Genomic DNA, 20,780 nt, shown 5'->3' on the forward strand with positions numbered 1-20,780 from the left:
GTAAAAAGGGTGGTTTTTGTAAGAAAACCCGTCATGCTATATATTGTTAGAAATGTATTTGAAAGACCTTTCCAACGCCTTCAAAAGATTGAAGGTCTGACAACCCCATCAAAAGTTATGAGCACTTAAGTGTTATTTATACACTTTTTTTGGCCGGATCTTAAATATCTTGATGAAAAAGGTCTATCATGCGACCCATCGTTGGATAGGTAAACAAAAGACCTTTCTAACGAGCCCAAAAGATTGAAGATTTGACAACCCTATCAAAAGTTATAAGTACTTTAGTGTTTTTAATACACTTTTTTTTAGGCCGGATCTCAGATATTGATAAAAATAAGTATTATTTATACACTTTTTTGAGGCTGTGTAGTGCATTCACTTTATGAATGCGAGGAAGGCACCAACCACCTAAAGGTGGATTAAGTAACGTTTTTTTTTATTTGGTCGCTGTTGTCGGCTGTTCCTGAGTACCTTCAGAGAAAAAGTAATTTAAAACTATAAATTGTAACAAAATGTCGCTCTCGTCGAAGCTTCATCTTCTGAGCCGTTTTAGAAGGAGCTGGTTTAGGTCGTCATTTTTGATATTGTTAAAAAATCAAGAAATAATATGTTATTATGTTATTGTGAATGTAAGTGTGTACAGTAGTTGTTCGGTAACTGGGCTGCTTTTTAACTGGGCGCTCGGTAACTGGGCTATAGCCCACTTAAAATGCAGACAAACGTCAAAAAACATGAGCAAACCCAAATCCCCGGGGTTCAAAGAATGCAAAAATCAAGTGTCATAAATAAAAAAAAATGTTTTTCAGTTTTTGTGAAATTTCAAGTAACAATTAAAGGAAATATGAAAAATAAGCTCTGCATACAAATTTGAGTAACTTTTACGAACAAGTACTGTAGTTAAAAAGTGTCCTTACCAGTCCGTGGCATGATTCGATTGGTCCGGTGGCGTCGGCGGCAGCGGACTCAGCAGTCGGGCCACCTGCAGCCATACCGAGCAGTACAGCTCCTTGTTGGTGACGCCGTCGTAGCACGGAATCAACAGCGGCACCCCGAACAGCCCGGGCCGGGACTTGTGGTGCGACAGAAAGTACGTGTCCTGCCGGCTGAGCTTCCGATGCACGGCAATCAGATAGTTGGCGGGACTTTTGGACGTTGGCGGGTAGATTCCGCCCCCACTTCCGGCGCTCGGCGGTCGCTTAATTGCACTTTGATTGAACGAATCCCGGTGGTTGTGGTGAAGGTGGTGGTTGAAGGAACCGCTGTCCCCGGGCCCTGTGCCGTGGCCATTATACATAATATCACAATCGCTACAGGAGGCGGCGTCCTGCTCGTCCACGTTCCAGCCGCCGTTCTCGACTACGGCCACGTTGTTGTTGTTCAGCAGCTGCTGGTTGGTGCTGGTCGCGGTTGGCACCGCCGGTTGCTTCCGGTTCCGTTCGGGGGCCAAACCGGCGTACTGAGTAGCGGCCGATTCACTAAAGATGAATGTGCTGTCCGGGCTGGCACTGATTTCGGGAATGTTCTGTAACGTTTCCTGGACGGGTTAGTGTGGTTCGGGGGCGGCGAGGGGATTAATGTAAGGTTTAGTTTAATTTAATGTTACTTTAGTATTTTGTGGCTTGAGAAGCCAGTTCTAGTGCAACTTTTTAGCTTAGAGGCGAAATGCCCCCAAATGTTTGGTAAGAGTTTTATGCTTCATTAATACAAAGCTAAAAAAAGTGGAAATGTATTAAAAATTACAGCGAATGTGAGTAATAACTTTGAAAAAATGTGTCGTTATGTTAAAGTTTATTTCGTTTAAAAAAGTTAGTTTTTAAGCCAAAGTTTAAATTCTACTAAAAATAAAAAATAAATTCAAAAAAATTTGCTGGATCAAGAAACGAACATAGAAACAGTGTGATTCAACATAATGTTACAGCTTTCTCCTTAAAAATAAAAATAATACAGTAAAACAAGTTAGGCAGCGGAGCTAATAAAACCATAAAAAACGAACTACACTACTAATCTACTTGTTTATATCTAAAGCTAAATATTTTTAGAGGAAGTTTCACAGATAGAGCCAATTCCAAATCCAATACCGACTACAAAACAAAACGTATTTAAAAAAAATAATAGTACAAACCTCTCTAATAATATTTAACAAACGAGCTGTTAGATGGGTGCTTTCAATTTGGATTATTTGAATATTTTTCATTAAAAATTTATATCTTTAAGATTATATGGGGTGAGCACACGCCTCTGCGATATTCACGTCAAAAGTATCTATTTATCGTCTTTTAAAATTATCGGTTTTTGAAAAATATTATGTATGGATTTTCAACAGACCTGACCTGACCTTACAGGCGGACAGCTTTAAAAAAACTTATATTTGTAGTTTGTATACCCCGTAGGTTTGACAATGTCAAACTAAAAAGTGATAAATTGTCACTTTTCAAACGGCACCCACGCACACTATCAAAACATAATATGATAGTGTTGCGCCTTGTAATAGGGGTTTCAAACCAACGTTGGTTTAGTGTAACAACCTGGAAATAAATTCTCTTCCGAGAGATATATATTTTGTAAATAAACCGATATTCCATTTTCTAGACACCTTTTCATGGAGTTTCGTGCACTAAGTGCATCTCCAGCGCGGGTTGCAAACATCGAAGCAAATCAAATTTGCATTCGACGTCAACCCCACCGCGGTACCTGTCGCGGTAGCAAATTTGCTCTCAGTTCTTCGGGATTTTACTTTGCTACCCGCTATTCTGTTGGTTTGCTACTGCGGCAAATGGAATTTTGCACGGAAAAGTGAATCATGCACGGAAAAAAATTATTATTTTTTTCATTATGCATGAAAAAAAGATTAAAAAAATTACAAAATTTAATAAAAAAAAAATAAAAAATCTAAAAATAAAAAAAATAAAAAATCTAAAAATAAAAAAAATAAAGAAAATTAAAAAAAAAATTAAAAAAATCATAAGATTAAAAAAATAAAAAAATTGAAAAAAAATTAAAAAATATAAAAAAATCTAAAAAAAATTAAAAAAATTAAGAAATTTAAAAAAAATAAAAAAAATAAAAAAATAAAAGAAAATAAATAAATTGAAAAATGACAAAATTTTGAAAAATAAAAAATTAAAGAAAATTTAAAAAAAATTAAAAAAATTTTAAAAAATATAAATAATTGAAAAAAATTAAAGGAAATTAAAAAAAAATTGAAAAGTTAAAAAAAGTTAAAAAAAAATTAAAAAGATTAAAATAAAAATAAAACTTAGGCCGTTGCAAATATTTTACAAAGTTTATGTTGCCCCCCTTCAAAATCGGTTGACCGAGCCACGTAGCCCAGTGGTAACACTTCCGCTTCGTAAGCGGTAGATCGGGGTTCAAATCCCGGCTCGGACCAACACAACTGGTGATCTTTTCCCTTCTGGAATCGATTGCTTAGTAAAGAGAAGGTAGTGTATCGTCACAAACTGGACCTTATCACGACACCTTAGGGAGGCGACCTATGGAATGTTAACATTAACCTTAACATGTTAACATTAAGTTGAGAATGAAACTGCCACTGAATCCGCTTTGTAAATGTCGGCCCCGATACTCTTCAAGGGTGTTCCTCTCAGGAACTGGGAAAGATTTACTTTTTTTTACTTCAAAATCGGTCCGAAAAATCAGGGGGCAGAAAAAATATATTTTTTTTTTTCAAAAACTTCAAATTTTCCTGCGTTTAAAACCATATTTAGCATGTCTACGATCGATCAAAAATATTTTTATTTTTTGTAATATTTGTACAGCACTGCAAAAAAAAAATTCGACGAAAAAAATAATCTCTTCAATACTTGGATATTTTGAAACTAATGATTGCAAAACAACTGGGCAGGTGTAAAATGCATTTTTAAACACTTTTTACATTCAAATGATTAGACCATGGCTTGTTTTTTGAATTTTATATATTTTTTTATTTATAAAAAATAAAAAAAAATAAAAAATAAAAAGAAATTAAAAAATTGGAATTTTTTTAAAAAAGTAGATAAAAAAAATTAAAAAAATTTAAGAGATTATTTTTTTAACTTTAAAACAAATTAAAAAATAAAAAAAGGGAAAAAAGTTAAAAAAATAAAAAAAAAACATAAAAAAACTTAAAAAATAAAAAAAAAATAAAAAAAAAAATTAAGAGTTAAAAAATTAAAAACTTAAAAAAAATAAAAAACATGAAAAATATTTAAAAAAAAATGGAAAAATAAAAAAAAGATTGAAAAAAATGAAAAAAAGAAGTTAAAAAAAAAGAAAAAAAATGAGAATTGAAAAAAAAATAAAAAATTTAAAGAAATATAAAAAAAAATCAAATTATTTAAAAAATTGGAAAAAAATAAAAAATATATTAGAAGATTGAAAAAATAAAAAAAGAAGTTGAAAAAAATTTTAAAAAAGAATTAGCCATTTAAATTAAAAAAAAAACAACAAAAATTAAGCTTTTTAAACGCATTTTAGAATTGTTGTATTTTTGAGTTTTAAAATTTTTAAATTTTTGAATTTTTAAATAATACAAAAATCTTCGAGACACGCATTCAAAACTTTGCCCCCGGCATGCCAGTACTTGTCGGGTATCAGAAAATGAGTACCCGACAGGTACCGACACATAATTTGATTTGCACCCCAGCGCTGGAGATGCCCTAAACTTTGTTTTTGCAATTTATAGTTTACACTTTGGCAGTTACAGAGTTTCTCAAAAAGTGTGTCAAGAATGCTGGAAAGCTTTTACACATGAACAAGAAAATTAAGCCATTTTCCAGTGACTCATCCCTGGAGTCCCTACCGGTGAAATGGTAACCCTGTGCAGCTTAATATTCTTGGGCAAACAAAGTTTTCTGTAATGGAATACCAGCTTTAAGTTAAAAAAAATGTCTCAAAAATGTGTTTACAGTAAAACTGTGTTGATAAAGAAGCATTAATATTTAAAGGTGTAAATTTACCTCTTTATTATGTGATTTTACAATGTTTTTGAGAACAAGTGAAATTATACATAAAATTATGTAAATTTACACACTGCTGTCACAACGTTTGTTCCCATTCCCAGAAGAAATATTACCATGTTTTTTGTTTGGTTAAATTGTTGGCCAAAACCGTTATGAGATAGAAATTCGATGCCAAAAAAGCTTTTAGGTATTTAAACATTCAAAAAATAATAATTTTATATGAAAGTTTTAAAATTACTTCTATCTCCAATGACTTAGATATAAAAAATATGGCAAAATCTTTTCCAAATTAAGCGAAGTTGTTCAGACCATGGACTCCAAAAAACAAAAAGCAAAAAATGTGCAGGGCCGAAAAGGATTCAAAAACAGTGTCGCTAGATCTAACCATCCACAAATTTTCCAGCTATTTTTGAAACAATGTTTGGCTAGTTTGTTCCAGTTTTGCCTTCCTCACCTTACTGAGGAAAGGCTATAAAATCACTCGAAAAACGAAATTCTTAATTTGACTTCCTAGACCCACCTTCATATATACCTATCGACTCAGAATCAAATTCTGAGCAAATGTCTGTGTGTGTGGTGGGATGTTGATCAAAAAAATTTGCACTGGATTATCTCGGTATTGGCTTGACCGATTTGGACCGTTTTGGTCTCATTCGATCCGTCTTGGGGTCCCATAAGTCGCTATTGAAAATTATAAAGTTTATTTAAGTACTTCAAAAGTTACGTTAAAAAAACGATTTAAACAAAAGTCCGGAAGATTGTAAAAAGGGTGGTTTTTGTAAGAAACCCCGTCATGTTATACATTTTTAGAAAGGTATTCGAAAGACCTTTCCAACGAGCTCAAGAGATTGCGGATCTGACACCCCTATCAAAAGTTATAAACACGTAAGTGTTATTTATGAACTTTTTAGAGGCCGGATCTCATATATTTGGATGAAAACGTTGTCCGGATCTATCATGCGACCTGTCGTTGAATAAGTAATCAAAAGACCTTTCTAACGAGTTCAAGAGATTGCAGATCTGGCAACCCTATCAAAAGTTATAAGGACTTAAGTGTTATTTATGAACTTTTTAGAGGCCGGATCTCAGATATTTCGATGAAAACGTTGTCTGGATCTATCATGCGACCTGTCGTTGGATAGGTAATCAAAATACATTTCTAACGAGTTCAAGAGATTGCAGATCTGGCAACCCTATCAAAAGTTACAAACACTTAAGTATTATTTATGAAATTTTTAGAGGCCGGATCGCATTTATTTCGATGAAAACGTTGTCCGGATCTATCATGCGACCTGTCGTTGCATAGGTAATTAAAAGACCTTTCCAATGATTTCAAAAGATTGAAGATCTAACAACCCAATCAAAAGTTATAAGCACATAAAAGCCCTGAATTATGAAGATCTGATTATCCAACCTGATGGTATGAATAATGAATCATAGAACACTGAAAGGTCCGTCTTTTTGTATTTATTTTGGATAGCATTTCACTCTGAATGTGAGGAAGGCACCAACCACCTAAAGGTGGATTAAGTAACGTTTTTCGCTATATTATCAATCAAATCAAACCTACATTGAGTCGATTTTGGACGGTGGAGGAGTGCGCACGCCTTGCAGAATTATTGGTGTTTCGAGCGTCATTTTTTTCAGTGATTAGTGTTAATTGTGTTGTCCGCTTCAATTTAGTGCATTAATTAAGATTACATTAACTGTTTTGTCATTTTAAAAGCCCTTCCTATATCGTCGTTGATCAGAAGGCACGGCGTCGGGTAAATTGTGCATAATTTTTTCGAATTATGTGTTAAATTTTACGGTGAAAAGGTAAGTTCTATAAAATCGTTTATTGAAAGACACGCTGGCATTTAGGATAGAAAATTAGTGCGCTAGCCACGGGGACGCCCAGACTAGTTTCATTTCCATCTCTTCCATTTTCGTTGTATCGCTGTTAAGATTCGATTGTGAGTAGCGGGACCCCGCGGTTACTCTTCATCTTGTTTTTCGGAGCCTTTTATTTGATATTTTATTTTTCATAAGGACCAAAGAAGCATCGTTGATCGGAAGGCACGCCGCCGGTTTTGTTCGTTTATGTTATTGTTTTAATTTCATCACAATCGTTTACGGCGTTTACGCGGTATCCTGTTTTCTTTTCGTTCAAATTCGTTGATCGTAATAATTTATTCCAAATGGTAGTTTTTAGTATAAACTCAACAAACTATCCATTTTATGAAGAGTAAAATTTTGTTGGACTATTTTACAGAAAACATCTTCATTCATTCAAAGAATTTAATTTTAAACAAAAAACCATACATTTTCATATTCAATTCTTTGGTTTTATACAGAATCATATACCTACTGAACAACAAATTCAAAAATCTCGGCTCGTTCTCGAACGAAAGATCGACAAGTCGTCAAGTCAAAGCTTCAACGCCAGCACATTTACGCTTGCGCGTTTTACGCTGCGCGAGAAAGTGTATTTTTTAAGCTCATTGTAATAAATCGACAAATCCGACGACTGATGGAGTAGAAAAATGGAATCAAGATTGAGCGAACACGATCCTTCGCAACAGCATCAAAGCTAGAAAGGCACAGCGTCGAAATGCAAAATCAACTCCGACAAACTAAGTTTCCAACGAAAAAGCACCCATCTAAACCGTCAGCTGCGCAACTAAACGCTAGTAATTATATTAAAGTGCTACTTGCTAACTTATATACACAACCATACCTTGAAGCACAACATATTCGGGGGCATGCAGAGTGTGTTGCCAAAGCACCGGCTTACCTTCGATGCCGTCGTCGCCGTCGCCGTCGCCGATGTCCGCCGATTGTTACCCTGGCCTACCGTCTTGGCCTGTTGACGGCTACTGCCCGTCATTGCCACCGTCGGATCGTCCACGGTGGCCGTCGAGGCGGATGACGACGACGACGAGATGGTCGTGATGGCCGAGCAGGTCGTTAGCTGATTCGGCTCTAGTGATGGTAGTAGAAGAGCTTTTTTATGGCAGATTGTTGGTGTTGAGGGGGACATACACGAGAGGGCGAGGGTGAAGATGGAGAGATGTTGGCGAGAGAGAGAAAATAGAGATGGATGACGAGAAACAAAAAAACAGTTGAATTAATTCAATGCACAAACACAAACACAGTGAGTGTGAGTTGATGGTGTGGTACACTTAGGAAGACGGACGGAAGATCATCCTGGAGGCGGGTACCGTACCTGGCGTCCGTTGGATGTCCTTGAGGCCCTTCTCGATGTTGATGGCCAGTTCGGAGCCGGCCCGGGATCGCGCCAGGACGTTGTCGAACTTGGGCAGTTCGTACACGTACAGCGGCGAGCAGGCCGTGCTCGGTTTGATCTTCTGCTCGTTGGGCAGAATGCAGCGGATCTGCGAGTTGGACAGTTCACAGATGAGCAGCAGTTCCGGCTCGAGGCCGCACATTTCGCCGAGCGCCTTCTTCAGATCCCAATACTTTTGCTCCGAGTTGAGCCGCAGGCCGTACTTGACCGGGACGGAACCGTCCAGGAGGGAGACTGGAATGATAAATATGGTTTAGAGAGATTGAAGGATCAATACAAGCTACTTTAACTTACCCAACACCTCGCAGTACGTGTAATTTTCGACGGGGAGCGGCAAGCTGAGCAAACTGAACGGATCGAACCGCACCGAGTCGCGGCCACACCCGGAGCACGTCACCTTGGACTTGAGCTGGCCGTAGAACAGATCGACGATAATACTTTGGTTGCGGGCGTGGTGCTGGCTCCATGCTTCGGCCGCCACCACGACGTCGGCCCGGCCGTCCGAGTCCTTCAGCTCGCTGTACGGCTTCTCCATGACGCGGTTCAGATCTTCGTGCAGCGAGTCGAGCAGCCAGTCGAGCAGTTCCTGCGAGTCGTGCTGGCCACCGCCGGAGAACTGGGGCGCGTGCTTGGTGACGCAGAATCGCAGCTTGAGCGGGGCTATCGAGCGTTGAGAGGCGGTCCAGACTTCGCGGAGGAGTTCCGCGTAACGCATCGCGAGTTGGCCTTTGGTTCCCAGCTTGTTGTTGACGTTCAGTTCGTAGAGGTGCATCCGCTTGGCAAAGTACTGCGCGAGAGGTTGCGTGTTGAACAGGACTTGCAGCGCGGCGTTCATGAAGCAGGTATTGCCGAGATTGTGGAGTCCGGTGGCGCCAGGGGGATGTTGCGAGTGGATTGAGGAGACGGTTCCGCGGCGTTCCAGGTTGGTGTGGCTGTTGCTGTGGGCAATCGTGAGCGATCCCAGCTCCTCTGGCCAGGTAAGATCTTTGTTTCGTATTTCCAGCAGCAGCTGATCGTTGTCCGCGATGGACAGCTCCTGCAGCGTGAGGATGTCTTCTTCCAGCAGGTAGGGGAACTCGGTGACACCGGTCGGGGTGGGGACCAGGTGCCACAACCGGATGTCTTCGACCCTGAGTTTCAGTCTTTGGCAGAGAAATTCGGCCACTTGTTTGACGGTGGCCAGTCGGCTGAAGGCTGCCGTGTAGGCGAGATATTTCTTGGGTGGTTGCAGCACCGAGGACACCGTCGGGTAGCCCTGTCCGGCGGAGGTCAACGCACCGTAACCTCCCGAGATGCTTCCCCAGGTACTGTTTGATTGTTGCTGTTGCTGCTGTTGGGCGGGTGGATTCTGATGGCGCAATATCCTCAAGTTCAACGGGTACAACTCCAGCTCGACTTCCGCCGAACTCAACGGTTGAATCACCTGCCTCGGCAGCGGAAGCGGTCCATCGTACCACTGCGATAAAGCCTTCCACAGCGAGTCCGGAACGAGCTCAAAGTCTCGATGCTGAACCAGCGTCAAATCCCGCTTCAGCCGTCCTCCTTCACCGGTCAGCGTTGGTATTTGCTTGTACATGACCGGCGCTATCAAGTTGCCGTTATCAATCACTCCCGGCGGTCCACCCGGTTGCCTTCCGCACGATATTCCACTGCTCCCGGAGCCCAGACTAGACGAATCACCTCCCGTGTTCAGCAAATCTCCCATGCTCTCGGTCGAGTTCGAGGTAAAACTCTCGTCACAAATGACCGCTTCATCCACCCCGGGCATCCCGGATCCACCAACGGCATTACTCCGACTATTCGCATAACTGGACGCCACCTTACAGTGAACGCACGACGAAGTCACCGAAGGTTGCGTGTACTGCTGCCAGTGCTGCCACCAATCCGACGACACCAAATACCAAAACTGGCCCACTTTGTAGCCCCGCCGAACCTCCCGCGCCAACCAACCCCGCACAATGTCCCCCTCCAGGTGTTTACACTGCGGCCTCAACCCCAGCACAATATGACACACTTCAAACAGCAGATCCAAAAAAGGTTGCACCAAGTTCCGGCTGCTCTCGATACTCCAAATCAGGAAATCTTCCTGCGTAAACTTAAACTCCGGCACCGGATCCGGAACGTCCAACTTCGCCCCATCACCGCCACTCCCATCCAACGCTCTCCTATACAACTCCTCCATGACCTGCCCACTGGTAACGCTCTTGTAACACGCCGCGTTCGTCTCTTTGGCCACAAACAACAAAATGTCCACCATTTTCCCAACCTCCCCGTAGTTCAACACCCCGTCCCTATCGATATCAAACACCTTGAAGCAAAACTTGCTCCGCTCAACGTTCGGCCCCCGACACGCCGCACTAACCCCACAGCACAACTCCTTAAAGTCAATGTGTCCATCGTGGTTCTCATCGAACGCCAAAAACACACCCCCCAGCGCCGCCTTCGGAACCGGTGGACTAATCAGCGGCCCCAGCGACTCCAGATCCAGCTGCCCCGTCAACGCCAACCCCTTCAACAGCCAAAACACCTTCTCCAACACGCCAATGTCCTGCTCCTCCAGGTGCGTAACCCCCGCCAAACTCTGGTAGAACGTGGGCGTCTCCAGCTCCGAGCTCAAATTCACGCACGCGTCCTGCAGCAGCCACTTGGACAGCACCGTGGCGCCCTTGTAGATCTGAATCCACGACTTGAACTGCTCGAACGTGACGCGATCGTTCGGACCGAACAGCGCCACCGTGTACTTGGCGGTGCCGGGCAGGCTGTTGCTCTTGTTTGTGGTGCCGGTGGTGGCGGGGGCATTTTGGTACGTGGTTTCGATTTGGATGGCCTTCTGGAAGTCTTGCTTCAGGATGTGCGTGCCGGACTCGTTGCAGTACAGCGTCCAGAGGAATCTGAAAGGGGGAGAGGGGGAATCAGGGCAGGATTAGTGATGATCAGGGATGGAATAATCGCGAAAAAATCAATTTCGCTTGCGAACTTTCTTCACCCTCGAAAGCGAGAGGAGGCAAATCACGCAAAAGAAAATCGCTCCCGAAATTCTCCAAGAAAATCAACCTGCTGATGATTTTTTGTGAATTTCTTTGTCAGCAATAATATTTATTTCACGTTGTTTATTCACATTGCCCATCTACAGAATGTGACAAGTATTTTTTCGACGTGTGACGTTACACTTGCAAGTGTAGTAGTAAGAAAGATGTTCCACCGAATAATCAAGATGATGATTTTTTTAGATTCTTTTACCGATCATTCGTGCGCGAGAGAGGAGAGCCATGCTCCCTTCGGATTTTTTCTCTAGTTGAACATCCAAAGATTTTCTTTTGATGATGATTATTCCATCACTGGTGATGATCTTAAAAACCTTAAAACATTTAGTGTGACCAGTTTAAATATTAGTGTGGCTTGAAGTTGTATGGGAAAATTTCAGAATGCACTAACTTAAGGGGCTACATACATGAATAAAAATATTTTTGTGTTTTTCATATAAAAAATCGTCAGTTTTTGATTTTTGTATTTTTAAAAAACGCAAAATTTCAAAATCGGGCTTCGTCATGCACACGGAATAGTTTTTGAGAGTCTTCACCCCGAAATCCAGCCAATTTGGTAAATCCCATCTCGAGATATCGTGGCACCCGTAAATCAACTCAGTGTTTCGAGAAAAACGCTCAGAAAATTTGACAGTCCGCTTTGCGCACGGCAAAATGTTGAGCTGAAAATCGTCTCTAACTCAGTTTAATCATGTAATATCTTCATGAAAGTTTCAGGAGAGATTGAAAATCATCATTTTAGTGGATTCAATAAATTGTCTGTAATATGAAATTTTGTGATTTTCTACATGTATGTAACCCCTTAATCAGAACAGCCATTTTCCGGTTCCATTTGGGCCCCCAAACGACCCCCCCAAATTGGGGCGCGATTGGGTTTGAGTCGGCTTTCCGCAAAGCGATTCAAATTTTTATGGGAAAACTCTCTTTGACTTTGATATTTATAATTTTAATATTTCACTTAATTTAAAAACTATACAACTATACGAATCATCAAAAATTTTGTATTTTCGAATAAATACGGTATTTTGCGAAAATCTGAGTTTTTCATTTAAAAAACTGTTAAAATACATTTAAAATTTCGAATCGTTTGATACCCATATTGCGAATTATAAAAAATAGTATTTTCGAGTAAATACGGTATTTTGTGAAAATTTTAGTATTTCATTCAAAAAACTCTAAAACAGTGATTATGCATGCAAAATGTCTAATCGTTTGCAAATTATAAAAATTTGAGTTAATTAATACGGTATTTTGTGATTTTTTTTTTGGTATTTATACTTTGAAACTCACCAGAATATCAAAAAATATTTACTAACAGGAAGCTTGAAAAATCAAGAGAATTTGGTTGGTTATAGTCAATTTTTGAAATAAATTAAATATAAGTTATCGTCCATTATCGTCGATAAAATTATCGCCGATAGAATTATCGAAATAACGATAATTTAATCGTTAACAATCTCGGTACAGTCCTATTTTGCTTCTGAAAAAAAAATACAGAGTTTTTAAAAAAGGATAGAAAAATCGTGTCAAAGCAACAAAAAGTTGAATTTTGGAAGGTTGAAAATTTGATAGGTTTTTTTTTGAGTCAGTTTACCCGAAAAATGTGTAAACATGTCAACCTGATAAAAATTCACCAGAAACTGACGAAATTTATCAGTTCCTGATGTAATATTATACTTTTGCCTTTCTTACTTAAGAAAGGTATAGGGTTTGCTTTTGGCTCCGACTCAAAATTAGGCTTCGTTATCAAATCATTTCTCGAGAAATATTCATTCGAAAAATTTGCGAAAAATCATGGACGATCGATTTTCGACGCCCGATCGAATGACAATGACAGAATTGGTCTATCTCAAATATCCAAATTTTGGGGATCAATTTACCGTACAGCACGCGTGACGTCCGTGTGTGGTAAAAAAGTGCTCAATTTTGTGGTAGGGGGTTTCTCAGAGCCCACATTATGGATTCAAGCTCTCTTGGGCGCATTCGAAAGGGGATGTGCTGAACCTGAACCAGTTCCATACCAAATTTGAATTTATCATTTTTTTAAGGGACTCGGAGTATATTTTCGCCTGATCAGGTGGTTTTCAAATGAAAATTCGGTCGAAAATTGAAATCGTTTATTTATCCAAAAAATTGCATTTTTCGAGCCCTACATCCTCCCAAATTTTCATCCATGTCGGTAATGTGGTTCTTGATTTACAACTGTTGGACTAATTTACTGTGAGGGGAAAAAACCCCTAAATAAGGTGAAAGCCAGTTTTTCACGAAATTCCAAAACTGTTCCTTTGACATTTTATCTATTTTTTTTTTCTCCATATCATAATCTAGACCATAATTAAAGTTCTGAAACAAATTTGACCTAATTCGAATTTACCGTTCAGATTTTATAAAATGTCCATTTTTGCCTTTCTTACTAAAGAAAGGTATAGGGTTTGCTTTTGGCTCCGACTCAAAATTAAGCTTCGTTATCAAATTATTTCTCGAGAAATACCCATTCGAAAAATCTGCAAAAAAAAATCATGGACGATCGATTTCCGTCGCCTCGTCGCGAGTTGTCAAGTTGAGCTTCACATGCAGACGCGAGTAATGCTGGCGCGTATAGAGTTTTGATACTAGATAACACCCTTTTTGTACAAGTTGCCCTATCGATTGCTCGTTCATCGTCATGATTATCTATGCTAAGCTTCAGTGAACGCAAAACGACGCAAGCATTTATCCGTTCTGAAGTCTCATGCTCTTTCTTTTGCCTTTCTTTTTTTCTTGCTCATTCTCTGATCGATCTCTGAGCGAACGAATTTCTGGTGAGCGTCCAAGCTTCCCATGCACCAGTGACAACGCACATCGCGGGTTTGGTTTTCTAGCTTCGGTACGAGCCCATTTGTGTGTTAGTATGTTGGTTCATCGTACCAGCGCACCAAGACACGCGTCGGCTCGTCGCAATGAACCCCCAGCGTTTGTCGTAGTGAAGTCTCACCGAGCGCTCAGTCGCTTCCCAATCCCAAAAACGCCTAAATGCATACTACATAATTTTCTGGCTTGCTTATTAAAAGCTCACAATTTTGCCTAACGCCTAAATGTCAGTTTAGTGAATTCCAGTAGACGTTTTAAAGGTTTCAAGAACTTTTAAGCGGCTTTACCGTTACATCGTTTACAACACGACAAAATCTCGGGTGTGGAATCACTTTCTGCCAGCCATTTTGTAATCACTTTAACGCTCGGAATTACATATTTTGTTTTCTCGTTTATTCGTTTTCTCGTTTAATTCGAAAAAACTCAGAGAATACGAACGATTTATCGATAGCCACAAAACATTACGAACATCGCAAATTGTGAGCTAATTCTCTGACTCAAAAATAAGTTGTTCTGATTTTGAAAATCGAAAATGCTTGTGTTCGAGTACAGCTTACACCCGGCTATGGTGAATGGGGCAAAAACAGCGCTTTTCAGTAATTTAAAAAATCAGGTTGATTTTTGAATTGATTCATGAATGGACCATTCTTTATTTTGCTATTTCTTTGAAAACAAAAATAAATAAAATAACAGCCGTTATCTTCCTTTTGTAAGAAAGGCATTAAATTAAATTAAATTAAATTCATTAACATCGGACCATTAGTTCGCGAGTTACCTTTAAAAATATTATAACTTGAAACGGTGCATTTTTTTTTATTTACCTGAAGTATATACTTATAAAAATAAGTAAAAAAAAGGTTGACCAACTTTTATATTTTCTTGACAAATCTCTATTTTTTCAAAAAATCATAACTTGCGAGTGTTGTAAAAACATACAATTTTCCGTAGCGAAATACTCAGCAAAAAGTATAATAATAATGTCGTCTCTATCACGTGTTGACAGAATCCAGTGTGACATTCTCTTTTCCTCTCTCATTCCGTCATTAACAATCATCCCCCTCAAAAGAGCGTAGCCATAAAAGTATAAAAAAATGCCAACTTAGTTGAACAGGATGTTGTGCGTGGTTGGTTTCCAATTCCTGTCTTGCGTTCTTTCATTGTGGTTTTCTGAGAAAACAAAAGAATATTCGGTGAGAGAAAGAAAGTGGAAAGAGAATGCTCTTGCTCTTGATATAAAGAAAGAGCTATACCCCCTGATTTTTGGTACAGGAATTATCAAATGATAGTTTTTTCTATCACTCATTCATAACACTGTAAATTGTCAAAATATTTTTTGCCTATACATAAACTTTGAAAAATATTTACAACGACCGAAGATGGAAATGTTTAAAAAAGTTTGGGAAATAAACTTTTAGTGACAAAAAGTGATTTCAAATCAATCAAAAAAAATCGGTGTAGTCCTCATTAAAAACTGCAAAATTGCTTAACACACCGAATAGAGAAAAAAAACCCTTCAGAAGAAACAGATTTTTCAAGTCTAAAATAATAAACTTATAATACAGTCATCCCACATATTCGGAACGGTTTCCAGATCGGCCAATGTTCAAAAAATCATAGCAAATCGATAAATTGTGGGAAGCACAATAACATCCCACAATTATGAAACAGGCCATTTGGAGGCAGTGTTTTGCTGCTCTGGACAAAATAGTCTTGGAATGAAGTTTTTTGTTCAAAAAGTACTACTTTTACTAGTGAAATAGCAAGAGCATATCCAAATGAAGGTTCTAAAAATAGAAAGATCGGCAGAAAAGCTACTTTTGGCATGCTATTGACAAATAATCATAAAAGTGTTCCGAATTTGTGGATGTTCCGAATATGTGGGATGACTGTAGTTTACAGTTAAATTTTTTATGAATAACAGTGTAAATCTTGTATAAGCTACAATACTAGTAGGTAATAATCTGTTAATTTGGGTAAATTTGTTCGTGAGAAAATGGCGTAATGAGTGGAAGATTTTATCATTAACCCAAAATGGGGACATTTACCCTAACAGAGCATTAACTAGGAATTAATTCCACAAAATGAAATTATAGGTTTTAATTGATATCAAATTCAAGTGAAGCTCTCCTTCTCGCTCCCATTCATCAAACTGTAAAACTGGCAGTGATTTCCATACCCACACTAATTCCAACAGCAGCAGTGGCAGAGAGACCTACTGTCGCGACCCGTTCGGAAATCGTAAACATAATTAGCAATGTTTGCCCAGCAGTTTATCATCCGGCTTTTGTAAGGGGCCAAGGGGAGAAATCCAGAAACGGAATATTTTCACCCTCGCAAATTTCGCACACATACACACACTTATATCGAGACAGTCTGATTTTAGTATCTCGGGGTAAACAATCTGTATTCGACACAAAAATAGCAACTTTTGAATTCTTGCTCTTGGAAAGCTTTGCATGAAAAAGCTTTTCTGTATCTTGAGAAGGGTATTTCTGATCAATTTGGTGTCTTTGGTAAAGTTGTATCCAGTTTCTATTTAGAAATCTTTTAAAAATTATGTATAGTGCAAAAAGGAACCTTTTTACAATAAAAATGTCTTCAAATTTTCAAATTAAGCCTAACATTTGAAAAATCCAAAAATATATCTTTGTTGAATGGATTAGAAAAGAGGTGTTAAAGCTCACAAAACTAAATACCAACCTGATCTTCTCGTCCTGCGTGCCCTTGGTGAGCAGAACAAGCCCGCACAGTAGCTCCTTGAAGGCGATTCCTTTCGGGGTACCGCCACATGCTGCATACAGCCAATCGGCCACCACCGTCGGAACTCCGTCGCCGAGCACGTCCTGCACGAAGGCACTCTTGCTGAGCGCGGTCCCACTCGTTCCGGCCGACCTCTTGAACGCATCCTTTATCCGCCGAAGCTCAAAGTCCGTTACTGAAAAAAGAAAGAAGCAAAAAAAATAAAAACACTTGTAAGTAGCTGCCAGTTCGATGTAGTCGATGTCTGTCTGGCCAAAAGAACACAATCTTATCGGTTATGCCGGGCGTTTGTGTGAGTGTGTACGAGGGGGTGGACCGACTTATCTACCTGCAGGAGTTGGGCCCCGGGCGCTCTTGTTATCAAAGAAATTGCCATCCAAATAGCCCGGTGCGAAGTGTGCACTGAAAGGTACGATGACTATCCGTATTTAGGTGAAGGTAATGATCTGCCGACAAGCGGGGAGCTGATAGTGCAAGAGAATTGCCGAACAAACAACAAACAATCAAGCAGTCGTGGTCGTACTATGCTGTCGCAGGTGCGGTATTAACTTAATTGATTTTTTTTCTGATCTGATCGGATCGAAACTGTGATAAACAAACTGTCTTCATCTTGAGATCTAAAACCGAAAAGCCACAATGTAATTGATTTTACGTTTAATTTTTTTTGTATCCGATTTTTTTCCAAAAAAAGTTTCAAAAAGATTGACGATAGGACAAAAAGTTGTTAGGAAAAAGCACCTGAAAGAATAATAACAAGAAAATTTTACGTTTCAGGAGTATATCCAAATTCCATGAGAAGTACCAAATCACATCGAACTTTTGATTGTTAATCTCTCATCAATTACACGAAAGAGGGATGCATCGCCAAAACGCGATACAGTTAACTTCAGGGGTTACATACATGTAAATCGGCAACTTATTAAAATCACACAAAATTTTAGTGAACCCGGATATTTTTTAGAAAAAAGATAAAAATATTTTTGGGATTTTCTTATAAAAAATCGTAATTTTTGTATTTTTTTATTTTATTAACAATTTAATTTCGGGCTTCGCCATGCACACGGGATGTGTCTTGAGAGCAGGGCTTGCGAAATTTCGACTTTGTTTGTGATAGCTGACAGAGCACTCCAATCGTCTTCACCACGACAACCTGATTTTTACATTCTGCTTTCGTTCGTTTCACACACAAAGGAATGGTGGTGGTGGTTAATTTATTTCAGGCAGCTTTAACAATATTTGTCATTCGCTGCCTTAACACAAAGGAATGAGTGCTACGCAAAGTCACTCACACAATCATTGACTTCCCTCCAGGAGAAAAATCGCCTAGAGAGCGGTCGTTTGACATTCTACCGAGATTCCGATCATCTCTCCAATGATAGCAATCATATGATTTCTGTCACCACGCAGCATTCACTAGAAAGAGAGAGACAAAAACGAGAGAAAGAGAAAGAGCACGTTGTCTCGTTCAGGCGGCTGCTTGAGTGGTGCTCATTTTTCGTTCGTTTCGTCTTCGTGTTTACGTTCACTGACCGTCGCCAAGCAATGACAGTCATGATAGGCGTTGTGTGTCAGCGATCAAATATCGTTTTCGGAAATGATCGCTGACAGAAAGTTCTATCAAATATCGAGCAGTCCCGTTCAGTGATAGATCCCTTTTCAAGCATTGACTTGAGAGTCTTCACCCCATATTTCAGCCAATTTGGTCCATCCAATCTCGAGATATCGTGGCACAAGTAAATCAAGCCAATGTTTCGAGAAAAATGCTCAGTAAGTTTGACAGTTACACATTCAATTTCTCACGAAAACAGCATGATTCGAAAAAAATTTCTCCGATCTGACTCAAAAATTTTCTGGGGGTTCCTTGGCCGAAATAATTAGACCTGTATTTTACTGTTTGCTCGGCCATTAGGGTGACCTACGCAGTATTAGGGTGGTTCAAAAATAGCCAAAATCGACGATTTTGGCAAAAGTAAATAAAAAATCAAAACTCTGCTCCATTTCAATCGATTTAAGTTGTCTTGGACACCTGAACATTTGAAAAGGTCGTACGAAAACTTAAAACGCTGTTTGAAGGTCTACGTCTGAAAGTATTTCTGTCGGATTCCTTGGAAAATTTTACACGATAAATTAAAAAAAAATTAGGGGAAAGTGGGGCAAGTGTAACAAGATAAGGAAAACCTCGTTATAACCAATTAAAAAGTTAAAAAATCTGTCGGATTTTATTATAATCTTCTTATTCTAGGTCTTGACTAAGCCTTTGTAAGAACAAGTTTTTAAAACATCCTGTTTTTTAATGTAAAAAATTGATTTCAAAATTGTTGATTTTCTGTATGTTCTACTAAACTAGTGGGGCAAGACGAACCACCCGCTGGGGCAAGAGGAACAATGCATGAAAAACATGTTAATTTGCTAACAATTTAACTGTTATCACTTAGATACATCAGATTAGAATGTATTTGAAAGGTTTCTTCCATTTTTAGATTAAATAATAATATTTTACTAAAAAATTTATCGTTTTTACAAAAAAATATACCTTGGATGATAAACAGTTAATTTTCAAAATATCACTATATTTTGTATGGACAACTTTTTTAACAATTGTTTATCAGTTTTTAAGTACTTTCATGTATTTATTTCCATATAAAATATGTTGTTGCAGCAATTCGTATTTTTTCCATACTAAAAATCCATATGGTACACTTGCCCCACCTGAACAAAGTTTTTTAAAAGCTCTCAACAAAAATAATCAAAAGTTAAATCATACTTTATAATAGGTGCATGTCATTGGTAGGGACACTACTGATCTAGGAAAAATAGCATTTTGATAAAATGAGCCTTAAAACGAACCCTAAGCCTTATTTTGTACTTTACAAATATTATAAGAAAACAAAGATTAACTAAATAACTTAATTAAATCTTATGCCCCGTGGCGTTTACGTCGTTTTGGCGGTTATGTGGTAGTAGAATCAGCTAATTGCATTGCTAGCAACAATTCCTCATACTGGAAATAATCAAAATTGAACAAAATTACGGCCGTACGAGCGATTGTTCCTCTTACCCCATATGATCGTCTTGCCCCACCTTCCCCTAAGTCGTTATTACATGATTCCGAAATACGATTTTTTGAAAATAAAGACTGAGTTTTTCGACGCGCCGCGCGCTATGGACGGCAAAATGACAAAAACGGTTAAAAAAAATTAAAATTTGTGTGATGAGCTATACTTTTTTGGGAAACAAAAGTTACGTCTTTCTATAACGGAAATCGCCAAATTTGAGCTCTTTCTGACCTAATTGCTTGAAATTTGTATGGGAAAAATCGTCCAAATTTATAGAGAAAAGCAACTGTTTTACTTTTTTACCTGTGGAAGGCGCCATAGTTATCCGATTCTCACAATTTCTGAGATGTAGTACCTTTATTAAATTTAGAAAAACTTCTCTCAAGACAAAAGTTAAAATTTTGAGTTTAGCCTAGTGATGGACCGACCTTTAATAATTTCAGGTGATTGCCATGAGAAATACTGGATTTGGACCACCCTAGTTTATGATGCATTTTTCCAATAGTTTTTTGATTCAATTTCTGGCTTGTAATGTAATCATACTTGTTATTTGTGAAGCTTGAGTGATGGTATTTGTATTGATCATACGATAAAATACATCATTCTTCTCATCTCTGCTTAATGTTTTTTTTAATTTATGTTGATTTTCTCATATAAAAAAAACTCATAGTAAAAAAACAATAATTTTAAAGCCCTTTTAATCTTCGAACTGTTGTTCATAACGGGCCCTTTCTAAATGCAATTTCGAAGTGCCCATCATGTGAAAGGTAATTAAATTAAGAAATTTTTGAGAAAGGCACAATTCATTTCAGGAAATTGGGCA

The 20,780-nt window shown here is 38.5% G+C and overlaps 1 protein-coding gene across 10 annotated transcripts in view; it reads right to left on the reverse strand.

Annotated features, from left to right (window-relative positions):
• The window catches only part of LOC6043452 (ubiquitin carboxyl-terminal hydrolase 32), a 53,902-nt gene that overhangs the window by 10,213 nt on the left and 22,909 nt on the right, over nucleotides 1–20,780 (reverse strand). For 5 of the 10 annotated variants that reach the window (XM_038258980.1, XM_038258979.1, XM_038258978.1 and 2 more), the window contains exons 3-7: nucleotides 16,842–17,076; nucleotides 8,542–11,138; nucleotides 8,167–8,481; nucleotides 7,678–7,943; nucleotides 915–1,534 (exon numbers count right to left, since the gene is read on the reverse strand). In XM_038258980.1, coding sequence (XP_038114908.1) covers nucleotides 915–1,534; nucleotides 7,678–7,943; nucleotides 8,167–8,481; nucleotides 8,542–11,138; nucleotides 16,842–17,076 — 4,033 coding nt within the window. The remainder of the gene's footprint in view (nucleotides 1–914; nucleotides 1,535–7,677; nucleotides 7,944–8,166; nucleotides 8,482–8,541; nucleotides 11,139–16,841; nucleotides 17,077–20,780) is intronic. The other 5 variants (XM_038258983.1, XM_038258985.1, XM_038258984.1 and 2 more) reach the window with 5 other exon arrangements.

The sequence above is a fragment of the Culex quinquefasciatus genome, chromosome 3, assembly GCF_015732765.1.
Source record: "Culex quinquefasciatus strain JHB chromosome 3, VPISU_Cqui_1.0_pri_paternal, whole genome shotgun sequence".
Classification (NCBI taxonomy): Eukaryota; Metazoa; Arthropoda; class Insecta; order Diptera; family Culicidae; genus Culex; species Culex quinquefasciatus.